The sequence below is a fragment of the Petaurus breviceps genome, unplaced genomic scaffold (genome assembly GCF_028583685.1).
Source record: "Petaurus breviceps papuanus isolate PSGF00001 unplaced genomic scaffold, PetGlider_PUasm1.0 37, whole genome shotgun sequence".
NCBI classification, from domain to species: Eukaryota; Metazoa; Chordata; class Mammalia; order Diprotodontia; family Petauridae; genus Petaurus; species Petaurus breviceps.
This window is the reverse complement of record NW_027186296.1, coordinates 38,205,025-38,222,010: the sequence shown is the minus strand read 5'-3', so window position 1 is coordinate 38,222,010 and position 16,986 is coordinate 38,205,025. Positions and strand designations below refer to the sequence as shown.

The 16,986-nt window shown below is 46.5% G+C and overlaps 1 protein-coding gene across 1 annotated transcript in view; it reads right to left on the bottom strand.

Annotated features, from left to right (window-relative positions):
- Positions 1 to 5,478: 5,478 nt before the first annotated feature.
- Positions 5,479 to 16,986, bottom strand: part of LOC138169113 (multiple epidermal growth factor-like domains protein 11) — a 55,908-nt gene continuing 44,400 nt past the window's right edge. The window contains exons 7-12 of the mRNA XM_069098264.1: positions 16,695 to 16,829; positions 12,584 to 12,712; positions 11,448 to 11,576; positions 10,196 to 10,324; positions 8,571 to 8,699; positions 5,479 to 7,473 (exon numbers count right to left, since the gene is read on the bottom strand). Of these exons, the coding sequence (XP_068954365.1) occupies positions 7,034 to 7,473; positions 8,571 to 8,699; positions 10,196 to 10,324; positions 11,448 to 11,576; positions 12,584 to 12,712; positions 16,695 to 16,829 (1,091 nt within the window). The 3' untranslated portion in view covers positions 5,479 to 7,033. The remainder of the gene's footprint in view (positions 7,474 to 8,570; positions 8,700 to 10,195; positions 10,325 to 11,447; positions 11,577 to 12,583; positions 12,713 to 16,694; positions 16,830 to 16,986) is intronic.

The following is a 16,986-nucleotide window of genomic DNA, read 5'->3' as shown; positions in this document are numbered from 1 at the left end:
TGAACTCATCAGCTTCTTGGAGTAGATATGGGCAGGAGGAGCAGGCCCCAAGAGCATGCTGGGTAGTGACAAGAAGGCATCCTGGGGTTAAACATTTGCCATAGATGCTATATTGATGGGTAACATAGTTGATTGTTAGTACCCTCTCCCCATCTCCACACCTCAGACTTTACTGTGAATATCCAGACTAGTTTTCTGAGTTGCATAGAGGAACTGGTCACATTGGATAATTAGGAACCAGAATGGGGTGATGAAGGCATGAGGCACACTTGCTTGGGGATCTGCCTGGTCTGTGGTATGGTGCAAGGGATGTGTGGGAAGAGAAAGCTGGGTCTTGGGACTTGGTGGAATGAGATAAGAGGGAAGTGGAATGGGATCTGACCTGGTGTGTTTGGCTCAGCAGGGCAGCCAAGGTGTCTAAGTTCAATGTAGAAGTCCTCGGGCGGGTACCTGGCCTCCAGAGCACTGATCTGGAAATGGGAGTCTAGTGAGAGGAATGACAGGGAGGAGCCATTATTCCCAGAGCCCCTAGGGTATATGAGGCACATAGGGGTTTAGGGAGACATACTGTGTTTGAATTCTAAGAGAGACACTCCAAGGTAGGCCTGATAGTAGACACTAAGTGGCCACTAACGTGGCCTTGTTCCCCTTCTCCATCCATCACTATGTGGGAGAGGGTGGTGGATGATAAACTTTGGGGCTTTAAGAGGGAGGCAGCGACAAGGCAGCCATCCTGGTGGGGGAGGATCTGATCAAGGGCAAAAGATGGAAAGGGGGCATTTTGAAAATGGTACCCCTCTTGCAGACCATGAGGAAAAGCCTTTCCTCTATCCTGGCTTCCCCTTTACCAGGGAATAGTATTCCTGTCCAGTAGGAACTAGCCCAAGTGCAAACATGGAGCCTTAATTACCTCCACAGAGCTGTCTGACCTTCCAGATTCAAAGCCCTCACTGTGATTTCTGGGAAAACCCTGTATATGGCCCAACTCTGCCCAGTTGTTCTTATAAGTGTCTGAGGGTGGGGTCATGGGTCTTCCTTCTAAAGGAAATTCTATAATATTTTGCTTTTCACTGATGGAGCTTCACCATTTTTACTTCCCCCTTCCACAACTGCCCTTCCAAAAAGGTACCATATGCTAGGGGGCAAATGCCTGATTTGCATCATTTCCCTTAGGACAAAGAAGATAGAAGCAACTCAGAGTTGTGCCAATATAAGCATCATCCAGTGTGGGGAGTTCTGGGAGAAGGAGAATTAGACCTTAAGAGCCTTTCAGGTGATGAGGGGATAGGACTTGAAAGCTGAGGCTGGGCCCCGGGGGAAAGGCTTATGCTGGGCATATTTACTGACCTAGCACGTTCACATAGCTGTAAGGTGTCCACCCAGACGTATCTCTGTCAAGGGATTTGTTACTGAGCTGTTTGGAAAGCAGGAGACTGGGTTAACGCTGAGTCATCCAGACCCCCATCCCTCCCCTCAAGGAAACCAAGTCCTTGTTGCCCCCTCCCCTCAAACCCCAAACCCTAATGGAATTGGCTCTGCCCCTCTGGTTACTCGACATTTGAAGACAAGGAACGATTCCTGTGGTGGTGAGAATGGGAGAAATGCTAGCAGGCATGGTTTGGCAGGGTGGCAGGGGAAATATGGGGAAGGCCTGAGTAACCAGAATGATTGTGCTTGCCTGACAGACTTCCACCCTCTATTGAGAAAGCATCTTCAAAGATAACATACTTAAGCATATTCTAGGGAGCCAGAGGGGGCTGTTTGGTTTGAAGAGCCAGAGTCAGAGGAGGGAAGGTATGAAGGACCACATTGAGAATAAAAGCAGAGAAGGGATTGATGGGAATGAGTGATTGGCAGAGGCTGCAGTGCTCTGTGAATTATTCTGATGCTCAGGGGCCTCCCTTTCAGATGTAGATGATGATAATGAAGATATACCACATTCAGATAGTGCTTAAAGCTGACACACGTTCAATCATAATTTAATTGGACCCTCACAACAACCTGGTGTGTGTGTGTGTGTGTGTGTGTGTGTGTGTGTGTGTGCGTGCAATACTATTATCCCTGTTCCTCAAGTGAGGAAACAGGCTTAGAGAGCTTAAGTGACTAGTCCAGGGTCACACAACTAGTAGGATATATTAAGTGGGATCGGAGACTGATTCTTTCTGATTTCTGGTTCAGTTCTCTAGCCATTATAACATGCTGCCTCCTGTACATCCTGTTTTTGAGAATTTCAAAACATTTTGCAGACTCAACCCTTCTCACTGCACAGGTGGCCTGGAGGTAGGAACCCAACCTTCGAGAAATGAGGTATGGCTGGGATGGTGCCATAGATACAGGCCAGAGCTCCTGGGACATGTTAATCTCTTTTTTTCATAGCAAGGTCACCTGAGAAAAGACATCAGGATGGCTATACAGGTGCAGAACTTTTCCCCACATGGTTGCTATCTTGGCTTCCTTTTGTGCTTGAATTAGGTGAGTGTAAAGGTGTGTATGTGCCATGTGTGCCCACAGAAAAAAAGACCCATGGGTTTGAGTACTGCACCCGTGCTTGTAGGGAAGCCATAGCTACTTCTAACTGTCCCAGTTCCAAAGGTCTATCTGTGAGTTTACCTTCTCCAAGCAGGTAAGCTTGGCATCACTTCCCTACAGGGTTGCCACCTCACTCACTGACATGATTATGTGGTATAGAGCTAAAAGGGCTTTTGGAAATAATTTAATCCAACACCATTTTACAGATAAGGAAACTAAGGCATTAAAAGGAGAAGTGCCTTGGCCAGGTCACATCACCAGTATGTATTCGAGCTGGTTCAAATCCAGGACTTTTGGCTCTACAACCTGTGCTCTGCCCATCACACCACATGCTCACTTATGGAAGCCAGCTACAAGGAGGGATCACAGGAACATGAGATGTAAAGACAAAAGGGGCCTCTAACAGAATACATCTGCAGCTACACTGAAGTAAAGTTAACATTAAGGTTATTCTGTTTTCTAAACAACATGCCAGATTTAATGAGGATGAAGAAAGTTAGAGATGGCATGGCAATTCTCTTATTGCCATGTTGTATTGTGGTTCAGTCTTTTTTAAATTTTATTTTGATCTGGTAGCCTGAGTTCCCTTTTCTATAAATGGAGCTAAATACCACCTGTCACTTCTGGGGGTATTAGGATATTCCACTGAGAAAAAAGAAGTGTCAGATTCATATACCAATAAAGTACCATACAAATGTAAGGGATGCATATGAGGAAAGGACATTTTTGTATGTCCAAAGAAAGAGTGGGTTATGAAGGTGTGTATCTTTGGGGTATGGATGTAGGAGGTACACACCTATAAGAGGTGTGGACACAGGCTTTATACAGGGTATGTGTGCTTGTGCAAGAAATGTGCATATAAGCATGTAGGCATATGTAGGGGCCTTATGTAAAGAAATATATGTGCAAGAGATGTGTACACATCTGTATTGGGTGTGTACAGAAGGTACATATGCATGTATGAATGGGTGGGTATAAAAGTGTGTGTGTACAGAGGGCAGCTTTTCTAGGTGACACATGGTGTTCATGTCTGCCTGGGGGGTGAGGAGCCAGGGATGATTGGGAAGCTATCCTCGTATAGGTCTGTTTTGGGTTCCCTGTTACAGGTCAGATGGCATCCTCAGATGTAGGCAGAAGCAAGACACCACTCTGTCGTTAGAGTGACCAGTTGAGAAGTGACTGGTTCCACTGGGGCTTCTAGCCAATGCTAACCTGAAGTTATAACATGTGCTAGTTACCTTGTAGCATGTTGTGGCAGTAAGAGGCTCGCAGAAGCCTCAGAGATGTGTAGAAATAGCATGATTTAGTGGAAAGAACATGAGAGTAGAAGTGAAAAGATTTGGTTTCTTAGCTCTAACATTTATAGGCTATGTGATCTTAATCCCTTTACTTCCTCATCTTTTAAATGTAGATGAGAATTCTCATCTTGCCTACCTCACTGAGAAACTGAGGATCTAAAGTGATAATGAATTTGAAAGCACTTGGAAAAATAAAAATTAGAATACAATTATGACCATTGCAGGTTATATAATAAGCCAATTATTATAAGCTATCCTTTGTGTATAAACAAGACATTCCGTTAGAGGATGAACTCTGTATTGTTTCTAGTAGTGGGGATGGATTTACACTGAGCAATTCATATTCTTACGCTATCCTTTTGGGAACATGAACTGGGATTGGGGAACAAAATTTGAGCCCAGCCTATATGGAATTCATTATCATGGTACTCCAACCAACTGACCTAACCAGCTATCAGTTATCTGTGACACATTGGTTTTGTGTAGATGCTTATTACATGTTGCCTATACTTTTTGTCCACATTTATCCCAAAAGAGATGAGCAACTCGGGGGTAATATCTCCTTAAGCCAACAAGGAATTTTCTAAAAGAAAGAGGAGCTAGACTGGGGAAGTTGCAGAGTGAGTGGAAATCTGATGACAGATACCTTAGTGGAGCTGTTCCTGTCCAAATTACTGACTGTTTCGGAAGGCACCCCACATGCCAGAGCGTGGTAGCTGGGGTTGGAAAAGCATTGACCATGGCTGCTACTTTGAGACACATCTGGGAAGAGAACAAGGTGTCACACAAACACCCCCATTCCCCTAGCCCAGGGACACCCATAGCACCAAAACATAGCTTAGAGAGGACCCAAGAGTGCCTCGTAAAGTTAGCCAGCCCCCCGACATTTCTCCAAGCTCCTTGAGACCACCCCCCCTCCCAGAACACCTCCTTTGTACACATAGACTGGACTATCCAGAGTGGAAGATGAACCAGGATGCCCTTGGAGACTGGCACCCTGAAGGAATGACTGATGAGCCTACATGTTCTAATCTCTACTTGACTTAGGAGGATGTTGCTTCAGAACCAGGCACCTTCACCCAAATCCAAAGAGAATGTGGCACCAATAGTCAATTACATGTGTCTGGATGATCCCTCGCTATGTTGGGAAGAAACTGTCCCCAGGAAGAAGAGGGACATAGGCACAAGCCCAATTCCCTGTTCCTTCTCCCTTCCCTTCCTTGTCCATCACAAGTGTTCTCATGTTTTAAGAATTCCTCATCCCCTGCTTCTGGTGGGAAGTAGGAAAAACTGTCATACCCCTTCAGAAAGAAGATAATCTTTGATTGTATAAAGGAACAGGAGCAGCCCAAAAAAGCTATGGCTTCAGTTTGGGTTTTTTTCCCTAGACCTGGGATTTTTTTAGCGTGAGGAACTCCCTTTAAATACAATGATACAGATCACCAACTTATCTATATATTTTCCTGAGTTATCTGGTGGCCCTGAGGCCTTGTGTGACTGCTAATATTTCAGGAGGAGGACTCAATTCCCAGGTTTGCCTGAGTGCAAAGCCACCATGCCATCTTGCCTCAGTGTACAATATCAGATAATAACCTCTCCTCCCATCCCCGAACCCAATTTGCTTTTATATCCTGCTCTGGCTGATACCTGAAGGGACCAGTATGTACCAAGAGCCTGGTTAGAGAGAGCAGGAGAGGCAGGCTAGGAGCATTCTGGGGGATTCTCATGGATAACTGTAGGGTAGCTATCTGAAAGCAGCTCTGACTGAAACAGAGAAGTCTACAAGGGGTCTCCAGGCATTTCCAGGAAAGAAGTCCTGAGTATGTGAAATTGTGACAGGTCTGTGGTGTCCCAGAGTGTTCTTGACTCTGCTGACACCTCGTGGAGGTTTCCTTAAGTGAATTAAGAATTAAAAAGCAGGGCTTTGTATACATACACTAATGCATCTTAGCTGACTGCCCTAAAGCGAGGGGAGTGTAGAGGCTGGGGAAAGAGTGGAGAGGCTAGGGATATAATGAAAGAAGAGGGACAAAGACAGGAATCAGAACAAAAGAAGCCGAGGATGGAGAAGCATGGGGGGGAGGAGATAGGGCTTGGGAGACAGTGGAGGAGGAGTGATAGGTGAGACTAGTGGAGATATCAAGGGAAGAGAGTAGAAGATAGGATTTGGGGCAGCACAAGGGACAGAGAATAGAGACATAAGGGGAAGAAGGCAGAGAAAGGGTCTGGGGGTAAAGGGCAGAGAAGCAGGTTGGGACAATTTCTATACTTTTCTATTTTAATAGAATCAAAAAAAATGATGTAAGCCACCTTTTTTTTTTTTTTTTTGCTTGGGTGATCTTTGAGGGAGGTCAAGGCTGGCTGACTCTCCATCTCTGTCTCCTGCCTTAGCCACCCATATCTTTTTCTAGTCTCCTAAATGTACCCGATAGGATTCTACACTTTCCTGGCCAAGTATGTCCTAACTCTTCTTCCTGTTCCCTGCTCTGTCTCTTTTTTTCCATTCCCCGACCCAGCAACAACAAAAAAGCACAGGGGTGATAGGGAATACAGGAGTAAAAATAATAGGAAGTAGCTGGCTCCAGATTGAGGTCATCTCTCCCCATAATCAGTATTAGGCTCTGTCTTCTCTCAAGTAGGTCCCCCCCCCCCATTTAATATTGTGCTTACTATTCAAAGGAGCATTTATTCTAAGAGCTTCAAATACCTTTCAGACAGTGCTGGGACCCACTAAAGACTGAATGTACCAAAGACCACCAAAAAAAAAAAGTGTGCTGGGGGCACTGCCCTGTTTACCTTTTCTAGGGCTGCATGAGAACAGCAAGGGTATATGGATACATTGTCCTACTGTCTAGCCTCTGTGGGGGTTGACTGGCCAGCCTTTCCCAGAAGGCTGGAGAACTAGCATTTTTATAATAATGAAGTCTAGGATTGGGTCATAAGGGGGTATGGGTAATGGGGCACTGGGAATTGTTTGAGGGCAGTGGGGTGGAGGGAGGGAAGCCCTAACTGACTTTCAAGGCTACAGGCTCCAATACTCCTCCTCTCCTCCTCCTCCTCTCCCCTCCCTCCTGGAATGTCTGACTTAACTCCTCCAAGCATAATCACAAGATGTGAATTCTTGGGAGGAAAAGGATAACTGAATTGCAACAGCCAGGATCACCCTCAGGCCTCAGATCCAGGTCCTTAGAGAGACCAGTTTCCCTTTAACTCCCTCCTGCCTTCAAAACCTGACCCGGGGAACACAAGAGTTTCTCTAACCCTTGAAAAACATACCCTCTTGGGAGGACTCTGCTAAGTGAAGTTTCACAGTTGTACACTCTGGGGTTTTGTGGAGTGTGGGGGAAGTTCCTGCCTCTGTCTGGTAGAGGGACTATTGCCAACAGGGGCACTAGCCCCGTATACTCCTTACCTGACAGGGAGTAGTCAGTACTGGTCATTCTCATGGCTGGGGTGTAGGAGACTCGGGGCATGTCATTGCCTTTCTCTTTCTGTCTTCGCCGGTGCCAAGCAAACAGGCTCAAGAGGGCCACAATGACCAGGAGCAGGAGGACGATGCCAATGACAGCCCCCACCGAGTGCCTCTCTGAGCCCAGGGCTGGGCTGATCTTGGTGTAAGGATTCAGTTCTTCCATCATGAGGGCAGCTGTGGGACAAGATATGTGGAGATGAAGCATAAGCCTTCAGGGGAGGATTCCTGCCCTGTCCCTCTCTCTGACTTATTCAACCTGATGTTTCTTTTTCTGAGTCTTAAATACCACCTGTCTACTCATTAAAATCATTTCCCCCCTTTTAACATCATTAGCCAGATTCTCTATCTGGAGGCAAAAGAAAAGGAATCTTATCTTGGCTCTGCCTCAAAGGGACTATGTAACCCTAGATAGGTCGTGTTATTTCTCTAGGTCTCAATTCCTTCCCACATCTTTGGGATATTTTGAGGATCAAATGAGTCATACATGAAATTCATTTAAAAAGTATTAAGAATGATAAGAAAGGTAAGAGTTATTCATCACAGCCTTGGAAAAAATATAGTTGGTTCTTTTTAATTCATTTGTGGATTATTCACTCTGGCTTTTCTGTGTCAAATATTTCATCCCAGACTAGTTTCCTTACTATCTCCAGCAGATTCTGAGACTCCTCTTGCTGGTGGGTAGCAAGAAATACAGAAATCATTAGCCAAACATGATGAGGAAGGCAAATCAGCCAATTAAAATCTTTATATTCCCTAACCCAAACAAATGTCCTTCAACTCCCTTTTGTGCATGCAGAATGGAGTGTCAACATGAGTTTAGTGGATACCCTTCAACTCCCAAAGCCTGACTCCCTAGAGGGCAGAAGGTTATCTGTGATGCTATGTGTCTCCCTGTATATTGCTGCCTATTTGCCCCATAGAGCACTCAATATAACTACCTCATATCACCACCTCATATCACCTCAAATACTAATAAAGTTTTGCAGCAGAATCAGGGATTATGGACTCAGTCATTTCAAATTAGAATCTTCTCTAAGGTGTTAGCTGTGACAGACCCTAACCCACCTTGTATCCTGGACCCTCTTTTCTGTCTCCCTGACCAAATCTATGACCTTTCTTCCCTTCCCCATTTAGTCTCATCCCTAGGATCTTCTCTTTGTCCTTCCACCCCAAGCTAGAATACTTCCTACAATTTAGAACTTTCTCCCTGCCCCCCCCCCCCCCCGCCTTCTCCATGCCTTATGTTGTTGGGACCATGTAATCTGTCTTACCTTGGTCACACCTGATGCCTTTGAAACCCTGGCTGCAATAGCAGGTGCCAGTGACATGGTCACAGGTGGCATTGTTCATACACTCACACAGCTGCTGACACCCATAGCCAAAGGTTCCTGGGGAACACTCTACAGCACAGACAGAATTGATAAGATAGATACACTTCTCCTGCTCCTTAATCCACCCAAACACATTCAGAGGAGCAGAGGCTGGTAGGGATAGAAGCTGGGGTCTGGGGATGAGAGTCCATAGTGTGGCACAGTGGGCAAAGTATTAGATCAGAGAACACAGCTTTAAATCTCACTTACTAGCTGTGTGTTTTGGGGCAAGTCACTTAACCTCTCTGGGACTCAGTTTCCTTATTTGTAAAACGTAAAGGGGTTGGACCAGGTGACCTTTGAGACACATTTCAGCTCCATATCTGTGGTCCTCTGACCTCAGGGGTGCCCCAATCACAAATTCTTCATGTGGCTTTTTACAGTTAATCACATCTCTCCTCCAGACTGGAATATACCTTATGATCTCCAGGGAAGGAGCCCAAGCATACCATTAACTGGGCTTCAGCTGCAAAGCTAACAGATAAAGAAGTAAAGCTCTGGGGCTTGTAAACTAAACTGCACAATTGAGGGCATGTATGTGAGAATGAGAGTGTCCTAGGGGTTCAGTTATCCTGCCTCTGTAATGTAACACCCATCTACTTTGTATGACACTGTTGGGAAACACTTGCTGATCCCTTTCACAGGACTGGGATTCTTAGGTGACTAAGATACCTCTTTATCAATCCAGACCTGGTTCTTTATAACTTTTCTGTCTGTCACACTCCAAACTGTGCGAACTGGCCTGGGGAGGGATGCCTTGGCCTTTGCAGGTTCCCCACCCTAGTCACTGACTCTTGCATTCTTCGATTTTCCCCACCCCCAGCCCTTCAATACCACTGGAATGCCAGCCAGTCTCCCTCTGCCTCATATCTATACCAGCCAAGGGCACTGTGATGCTGTGTAGAGAAGCACATAACTTTCTGGACCCCACATAGGCATCAGTTTCAGCCAATGACCCTCTTCTGCCTACCAGTGTGAATGGACACAGCCCTCTCCTTCCCTTCCTCACAAAGCAGGAGATTATCCTGTTAAGGGCTGGAATGCTCTGAAGAACCGGAGGGCTGAGGGGGAGTCTTTTAAGAGTCTCCAACTACTGACCTCTGCCAGAATGATAAGAACATTTGTAGGGGCATGTCTGTGTCTCATCTGCTCTACAGTGGCAGGCCCAGAAATGTGCCCTAATCCTGAGGAATGACAGGAGGGGAGGGGATGTTGAGCTAGGATGGCAAGTTCTGGCAGGCCTCAAGGTCAGGATGCATCCCAACCTCTCCCCTGAGTTTCAGCCATTCTTCAAAGACTTGGTTGAAGCATGGTTCTATAGATCCTGGGGTTCATACACCAGAGATCAACAGTCATGGTAAGAGGCGATTTTGGTGCCCAGGTCATTTGTAGCAGGCTAGTTCCCCCCTCCCCGGTGGTGCATCAGAATTAAGCAGAGCTCAGATGGGTTGTTGGAAGGACCTGAGGAGCCCAGCCCTCCCTCCTCCAGGGATGGCACCCAAGGGCCAGGGGTTAGGACAGCTTACTCTGTTCACAGTGCCGCCCTGTAAAGCCAGTCCGGCAGGAGCACTTGCCGGTGATGTGGTCGCAGTCGGCGCCATTCTGGCACTGGCACACACGCCCACAGTCCTTCCCATAAAATGCCGTGGGGCAGCCTGGAAAAACATCCCCAGCCCTAACAGTTAGCCCCTAGCCTTGGTACTGCCTTTCCTGGGGTCAGGGTATAGAGGGACCTGTCAGATTTCATACTGGACCCATAATGAACTCATATTGAATATGAATAATACTGATTTCCATCATTATAGTGCTGCACAGATTACACAACTCTTTCACAGGTGTCATATGAATGGAGGAACTGAGAGGGATAAGAGGGTTTTGGGGAAAAAACACTGGATTTCGAGTCTGAGGACATTAGTTCAAACTGCTTAATACCTATGTGCCCTTAGCAAATGCCTTACCTCTCTAGGCCCTCAGGTGAAATCTGGGCCATCTATGAAATGAGAGGGCTGAACTAGACAAAAGTCCCTGGAGAGCTAAATCAGACCTTATCTATACTTTGCTCAGTCACATGGCTAGTAATCTAAGACTGTTCTCATAGGGATGTGATGGCGAAGGGAAAAGTTGGTTCACTATGACCTTAGCTGAGTCTTGTCTCGGTTCTGGGCCTTGGTTTCCTTGGTGTGAAATAAGGGGACTAGACTGGACAGTTTCTAACGACCCTCTAATGGCTGTTTCACCTTCACTGTTCCCCATCTACGCCCAGTTAGGGTGGTTTTGAGTCAAGAACCCTGACCAGAAATCCATCTTGCAATCTACCCATGCAATAGCTAGGATCATGTTAAGCTCTGGTTTCTATCTCCCTCCCATGGGAGGTCAGGCTGGGTTTTTGTTTCTCTCCATCAGCACCCAGTGTCAAAAGGAATCCCTTCTACTCTGGCATGCATGATGGATTTCCTGAACTGTCCATGGAAAAGCCAGAGCAGATCAATGAATCCTCAGGGAGGAAGTGGGTTATGAAAGGAGAGGGAGGGAAGTCACTGACCTGAAGAGTGGGTATGGGGACTCACTGACAGAAGGCAAGGGCTAACTCTCCTCCCTGTAGGTGCCTCCCCTGCCTGGGCTATCCCAAACCCTGCTGAGTTCTCCTCCCCCCTGGCCCATCTCTCTCCATTCTCCCAGGCTTCCCATTCTCTGCACCCGCCTAGCTGGTGCAGGGAGACGCCCTGCTCTGTCCAGCAGAGTGCAGCATGTGATTCCAAGAGGTAGGCCAGAGCTTACGCTGTGTGCAGAAGAGCCCTGTCCAGCCTGGGGCACATCGACAGGCCCCATCATCTGCACTGCACCCAGCCCCATTGTGACAGTTGCAGGTGTGGAAGCAGGCAGGGCCCCAGAACCCTGGTGGGCAGGCTGTAGAAAAGACACAGGAGGAGGAAACGAGAACGTAACAAAGTGTGAGGATGGGGGAGATGGAGAGTATCCCATCAGACACAAGGGCACAGTGGGCTAACCTAGCCTCCATAGTCTCACATCTTCAGGTTTTCCAGAGCATGGCCCCCCAACCCAGGGAAGCTAATCTGTACCCAGAATACCCTGCACTTGCCTTTCTGCCAAGACACGTCATCTTTAAATCTTCGCTCCAAAAACTCTCCTCCTCCCAGAAAGCTGAGATGAATGCCATCCCATTTAGCATGTACTCTATTCCTCATCCCTTGATTGCTTATGAAGTCATTGAGTACTCTATCTCTGCACACACGTCCTCTCCTTCCTTGTCCCCTCACTCCCACCCCACTAGGGAACTTACTCCAGGCAGGGACCTTGTCTCCCCATCAGAGTGAGTCTCCTAGCATTTCTGTAGTGGGGGTGGAGGGGAGGGGACACTTTTCATATAGGAGACCTGGGTTCCAATCCTGTCTCACTCTCCCTGTGACCTTGCAGAAATCATTGGGCCTCACTTCCTTCATTTGTAAAATGAAGTGGGACAGACAAGATGATGTACTGGGTCCCTCTCTGCTCCACGTCCTATGATCCTAATAACAGACTGACTGATTGATAGAGACACCCCTCCCATCCCAGAGGAAGCCTTCTACTTCTTCTCTGGCTTGGCTGTATGCTTGGGGTTCTCCACAGCTACCTCTTAATGTACCCATTCCCCCCACTCAGGACCCTGTGCCCAGCTCCCAACTCAGGGGATATTGGCTACAGCAGGTGGTGGTGGGTTTGTGTTCATGAGATAAATCAAAGTTAGAGGATGCCTTGACTCACGTAAAATGAATGAGTCTCAAAAAGGACATTTCAGGCTATGGCAGGAAGGCAGGCCTTTTCGGCAGCAGGGCAGTGGACTGAGGTTTACTGGATGGGTCCCTATATATCACTGCTAACTAAATGGGGAAGAAGAGGGGCCCAGGCCTGCTTACCTTGTGTACAGTCCTTGCCAATCCAGCCTGGGAAGCACTGGCAGGAGCCATCAATAGGACTACAGGTTCCATTGTTAGAGCATGAGCAGTGCTGCGCACAGTCCTTCCCAAATCTTCCTCCAGCACACACTGCAGAGGCACACAGAATCTGTGACTGACCTCGCCCTGCCGTGCTCCCAGCCCAGGCCTCACAAAATTCAGTCTCCCATGATGACCAGACCATAAACATCTTCCTCATCTCCCTGCCCAACACACACACCCTTTCTCTCCCAGAGGACCTCGTTGGGAGCACAGAACCAGTTTTCCTTATTCCCACCACCCATCACCACCATATTCATCAGTGCCACTACTACTGTCACCACCATCCCCATCATTTTTTTTTCTTTTTGGAGGGGGGAGGGCAGGGCAATTTTTTGGAGGGTTAAGTGACTTGCCCAAGGTCACATGGCTAGTAAGTGTTAAGTGTCTGAGGCCAGTCCTCCTGACTCCAGGGTTGGTGCTCTATTCACTGCTCCACCTAGCTGCCCCATCCCCATCAGTACCACCATTATTGTCCCCACCCTGCCATCACTATTCTTCACATCCAACAAAATCGTCATTGGTAAATATAGCCATCAATCAATGAACAAGCATTTATTAAGCACCTACTATATGTCAGCCACTGTGCTGGTGCTGGGGATGCAAAGAAAAATGAAATGTACTCTGCCATCAAAGAGCTTACATTCTATCAGGAAAATAACCTTTCATCTAAATAAATATGTGTAAAATCCATGTAAGACAAATACAAAGTAAATTTTTATGACACATGATCAACAAATTGTTTAGGTGGAGGTAAGACAGTGAGAAAGCTGGGTATTCTTAGCCTAGAATAAATCAAATATGGAGGACTTAGGCTAACTGATGTCCTCTGAATGACTGTTCCTGTCTGCCTTGTTTGCCTAACCAAAGATGGGAGGAGGGGACATGGTATAATAGAGCTTGAGACTTGGAATCAGAAGACCTGGGTCAAGTCCTGACCCTGCCACTTCATCCCTATATGACCTTGGGAAAGTCACTTTCACTTTAGTTTCTTCATGCATAAAATGAGAGTACTGGACTAAATGATCTCAAAGGTCCTTCCAGTTCTAGATCCAATGAGTATCTGTTATGGGTGGGCACAAAGACAGGGCAAACAGGGATTTGGCTAAGCAGAAGGTACAGATGCAGAAAGACAGACAAATGCATAGTGAGAATGGTCTCTGGCTCCCACCCTCCTCCCTACCCCAATCCCCTACCTCTGATGGATTAGATTGTAAACTCCTTGAGGGCAGGGACTATTTGGTGCCTGGCACATAGAAAGCATTTAATAGATGTTTGCTGATTGACTGGATTCCCAGTACCTGGTATAGTAGGATGAGCCCAGAGTTTTTGAACAGATGGTATTATTCTGCTTCAGATTGAGGAAGCAACTTTGCTACCATCCCACCTGCGACCTACCTTAGAATTAGTAATTTCCCAAATCCACTTTCTATGTCTGTTAACCTTTACCTTTCCCCTACCCCTTGGGGCTGCCTATCATGTCCCTGGTGATTCACTGATTTGCTCTGGCCTTTCCACTCATAGCTCAGCAAACTTGTTTTCAGCCCCAGGGCTGATGGAGTCCTTCTGACTATGGGTACTGTTGAAGAGAAACGAAAACTCAGCTTGACTTCCTATGGGAGGGCAAGACGGGTTAGCTATCAGCATGGTCTTATCTGTTGCCCAGTCCCATCAGTGCCTTCCCTTCAGAGAAGTGTAGGATCACTGAATTTTTAAGCTGGAAGGATTCAGCTAGAACAACTCTTCATTTCACAGATGAGGCCCACAGAGAGCAAGGAGCTTGCTCAAGGACACAGAGCAAGTTAATGGAAGAGCTGGGAAAAGAGCCCAGGTCTCTTCTCCCAGAAATCCCTTGCATCTATACCATGCTTCCTCTAAACAGAACCAAACCATGAAGCCCAGACGGAAGCAAACTGCACTGACTTTCTGAGTCCCAGGCCTAGGTACAGTTTTCTCTTAAACAAACAAATTGAACCACATAAATTGGTTCAGTAAATGCTTGTCTAATGACTGGTTGGAGGTAGGAATCAGGGAATCGGGAGAGATTTCTGCAATGGAGGTCCCTTTCCACTCTGATTTCAGGATTCTGTGATCAATGCTCCTTCCTCACAAAAGCCTCAGCACTCTCCTTAGGGCCTGATAGTGGGCAAGAGCTTGGGTACGGCCCAGGTTCATTCCTCAGCTTCTGCCTCTTCACTTCCTACAAAATTAAGCCATGGCTATGTGGCCCGCCTGGCTCAATCCCCCTTTTCTTTTGCTCCCTATATTGCATTTGGAGATGGATTTCAGAAACCAATTTTGCCCTCTAATCCAAAGAGTCCAAAGATTAGAGGTGTCTTCTTCCTCAATTCAACATTCCACTTTCTTAATAAAACAATTAGTTCTGCTCCATGCCTTGAAATCTTCCTAACATGAGAGACATGTTCAAAGGCTCTCTCTGCACTACAATCAGTCCAATACATTAATTAGCAGACTGCTTGAGTAAAGAGGAAGTTGGGGGGAAGGGAGGTGGTTTAGAGAAGGAAGAAAATATTTAGTTATCTTTAATCTATGTTGAATAATTTTGCCTAAGCACTGTCTGTAATTTGTAACCCCCTGGAAAGCAGGTCATTAAAAAGCGTCAGTTCAATTTTTTACAAGATTTGAGACTTAACCAGGGCAGTTGCCATTAATAGTAAACTCTATTAAATCTATATGTAGAAAATACTCATTAGAGCAAGGGGCAATAAATCAGACAGTACATGATCCAAGAGACACTCCTCGGGCTGTTTAGGACCTAATTTAGACCCAGCCTATCTGTATCGACTGCCAAGTCTCTGATGTTTAATAACTAAGCTTCTGAATGTGAGTTTATGATTAAGTCATCCTGGAAAGGTGGAGGCTCATGAAATTGTGACATGGCAGCTCCCCAGGGGGCTTCACAAGCCCCTTAAAGCAAGGAGAGGTGATTTCCACTTATGCATGGTCTCATGCAAAGACCACAAGCTTTGAATGAATGAATCAGTTCATGGCTTTCTACCCATGAATAGAGTAGGCTGACCCAGGAGGTAATGAGCTTCCCATCACTGAGAGTATTTGCCCGAGATGTAGTGGAAGTTTTCTCAATGGGTGGGAAACTGGATTTAGGTGACCTGCAACAGGACTTCAGGTTGGAAGGAATCTTAGAGATGACCAAGTCTATCCCTACCCCTTATTTTGTAGATGAGGAAGGAAGTGACTTGCCCAAGGTCATTTGTTCTGGTTACTTTTACATGTGTTTGTATGAAGTCTTCCCAATATAAGTCCTTTGAGGTCAGTGACTGAATTTCATCCTTCTCCACCCCCTCCACACAGAAGGTACTTAAAAATATTTGCTGATGATAATATATTCAGTTAATGCTCAGTTGTTAGGGATCACTTGCCTGTGTTTTGCTCTTTCTGTCTCAATATTCTCAACTTTGTCAATAAAAGTGTGCAAATGTTTAGGAATTTTTGCCTGAATAGAAAGGGCTCCTTGCATTGGAAGCACTAAAGTCTAATCTCCTCTATAGATCATGTGCCCATTTTGAGGAAAGGGTAACCTGAGGTTCTGAGGGATAAAGGGATTGTGAGATTCAGAGCCAGAAGGGCCTTTCATGATCATCTAGGGAAGTCCAACCACCTTATTTGTGGTATAGCCTGGTGGGAACTAGATGGGTTCTATGTGCAAAATGTATTCAAATATCAACAGTGAGGGAGAAGGAAGAGCAATAGTGCAGTGAGGGGCCTGAGACCTATTTATAGTTTCCTTGTTTGTAAAATGAGGGGACTAGATTAAGTGACCTCAAGGTCCTTTCCACAACTCTCTATCTATGACCCAGTAATCCCCAAATCCAGGCTCCTTCTGTGATGACTCCAAAGTGCTCCCTGGGTCATGTACAAAATGAAGACCTGCACCCAGTATTCCAAAGCCCTAGCCAGACCTTAGACCCTTCCCATTTCTGCCTAGGTCCCAACTTCACTGCCCCCACTCCGCTCCCTCCTGCCCACTGTTTCCTCCCCACAAGTTTGGTACCTTGGTTGCAGAGGGAGCCGGAGAATCCAGCGAGACAGTCACAGTGGCCAGTGACGTGGTGGCAGGGTCCATTGCTGTGCACACAGAGTGGGCAAGGCTGGTTGCAGCTGTGACCATAGAAGCCAGGGGGGCAGACTGAATGGTGACCAAGAGATGGCAGTTAGTGGGGAAGCAGGTCAAAGACTCACCTGACTCTCCTAAATGACTGCATTCAGTCAAGTCAACAAACATTTCTTAAGTACCAGGAACTGTGCTAAGCCTCTGGGTTCCCTCTGTGCTTCCTCTTCTCCCC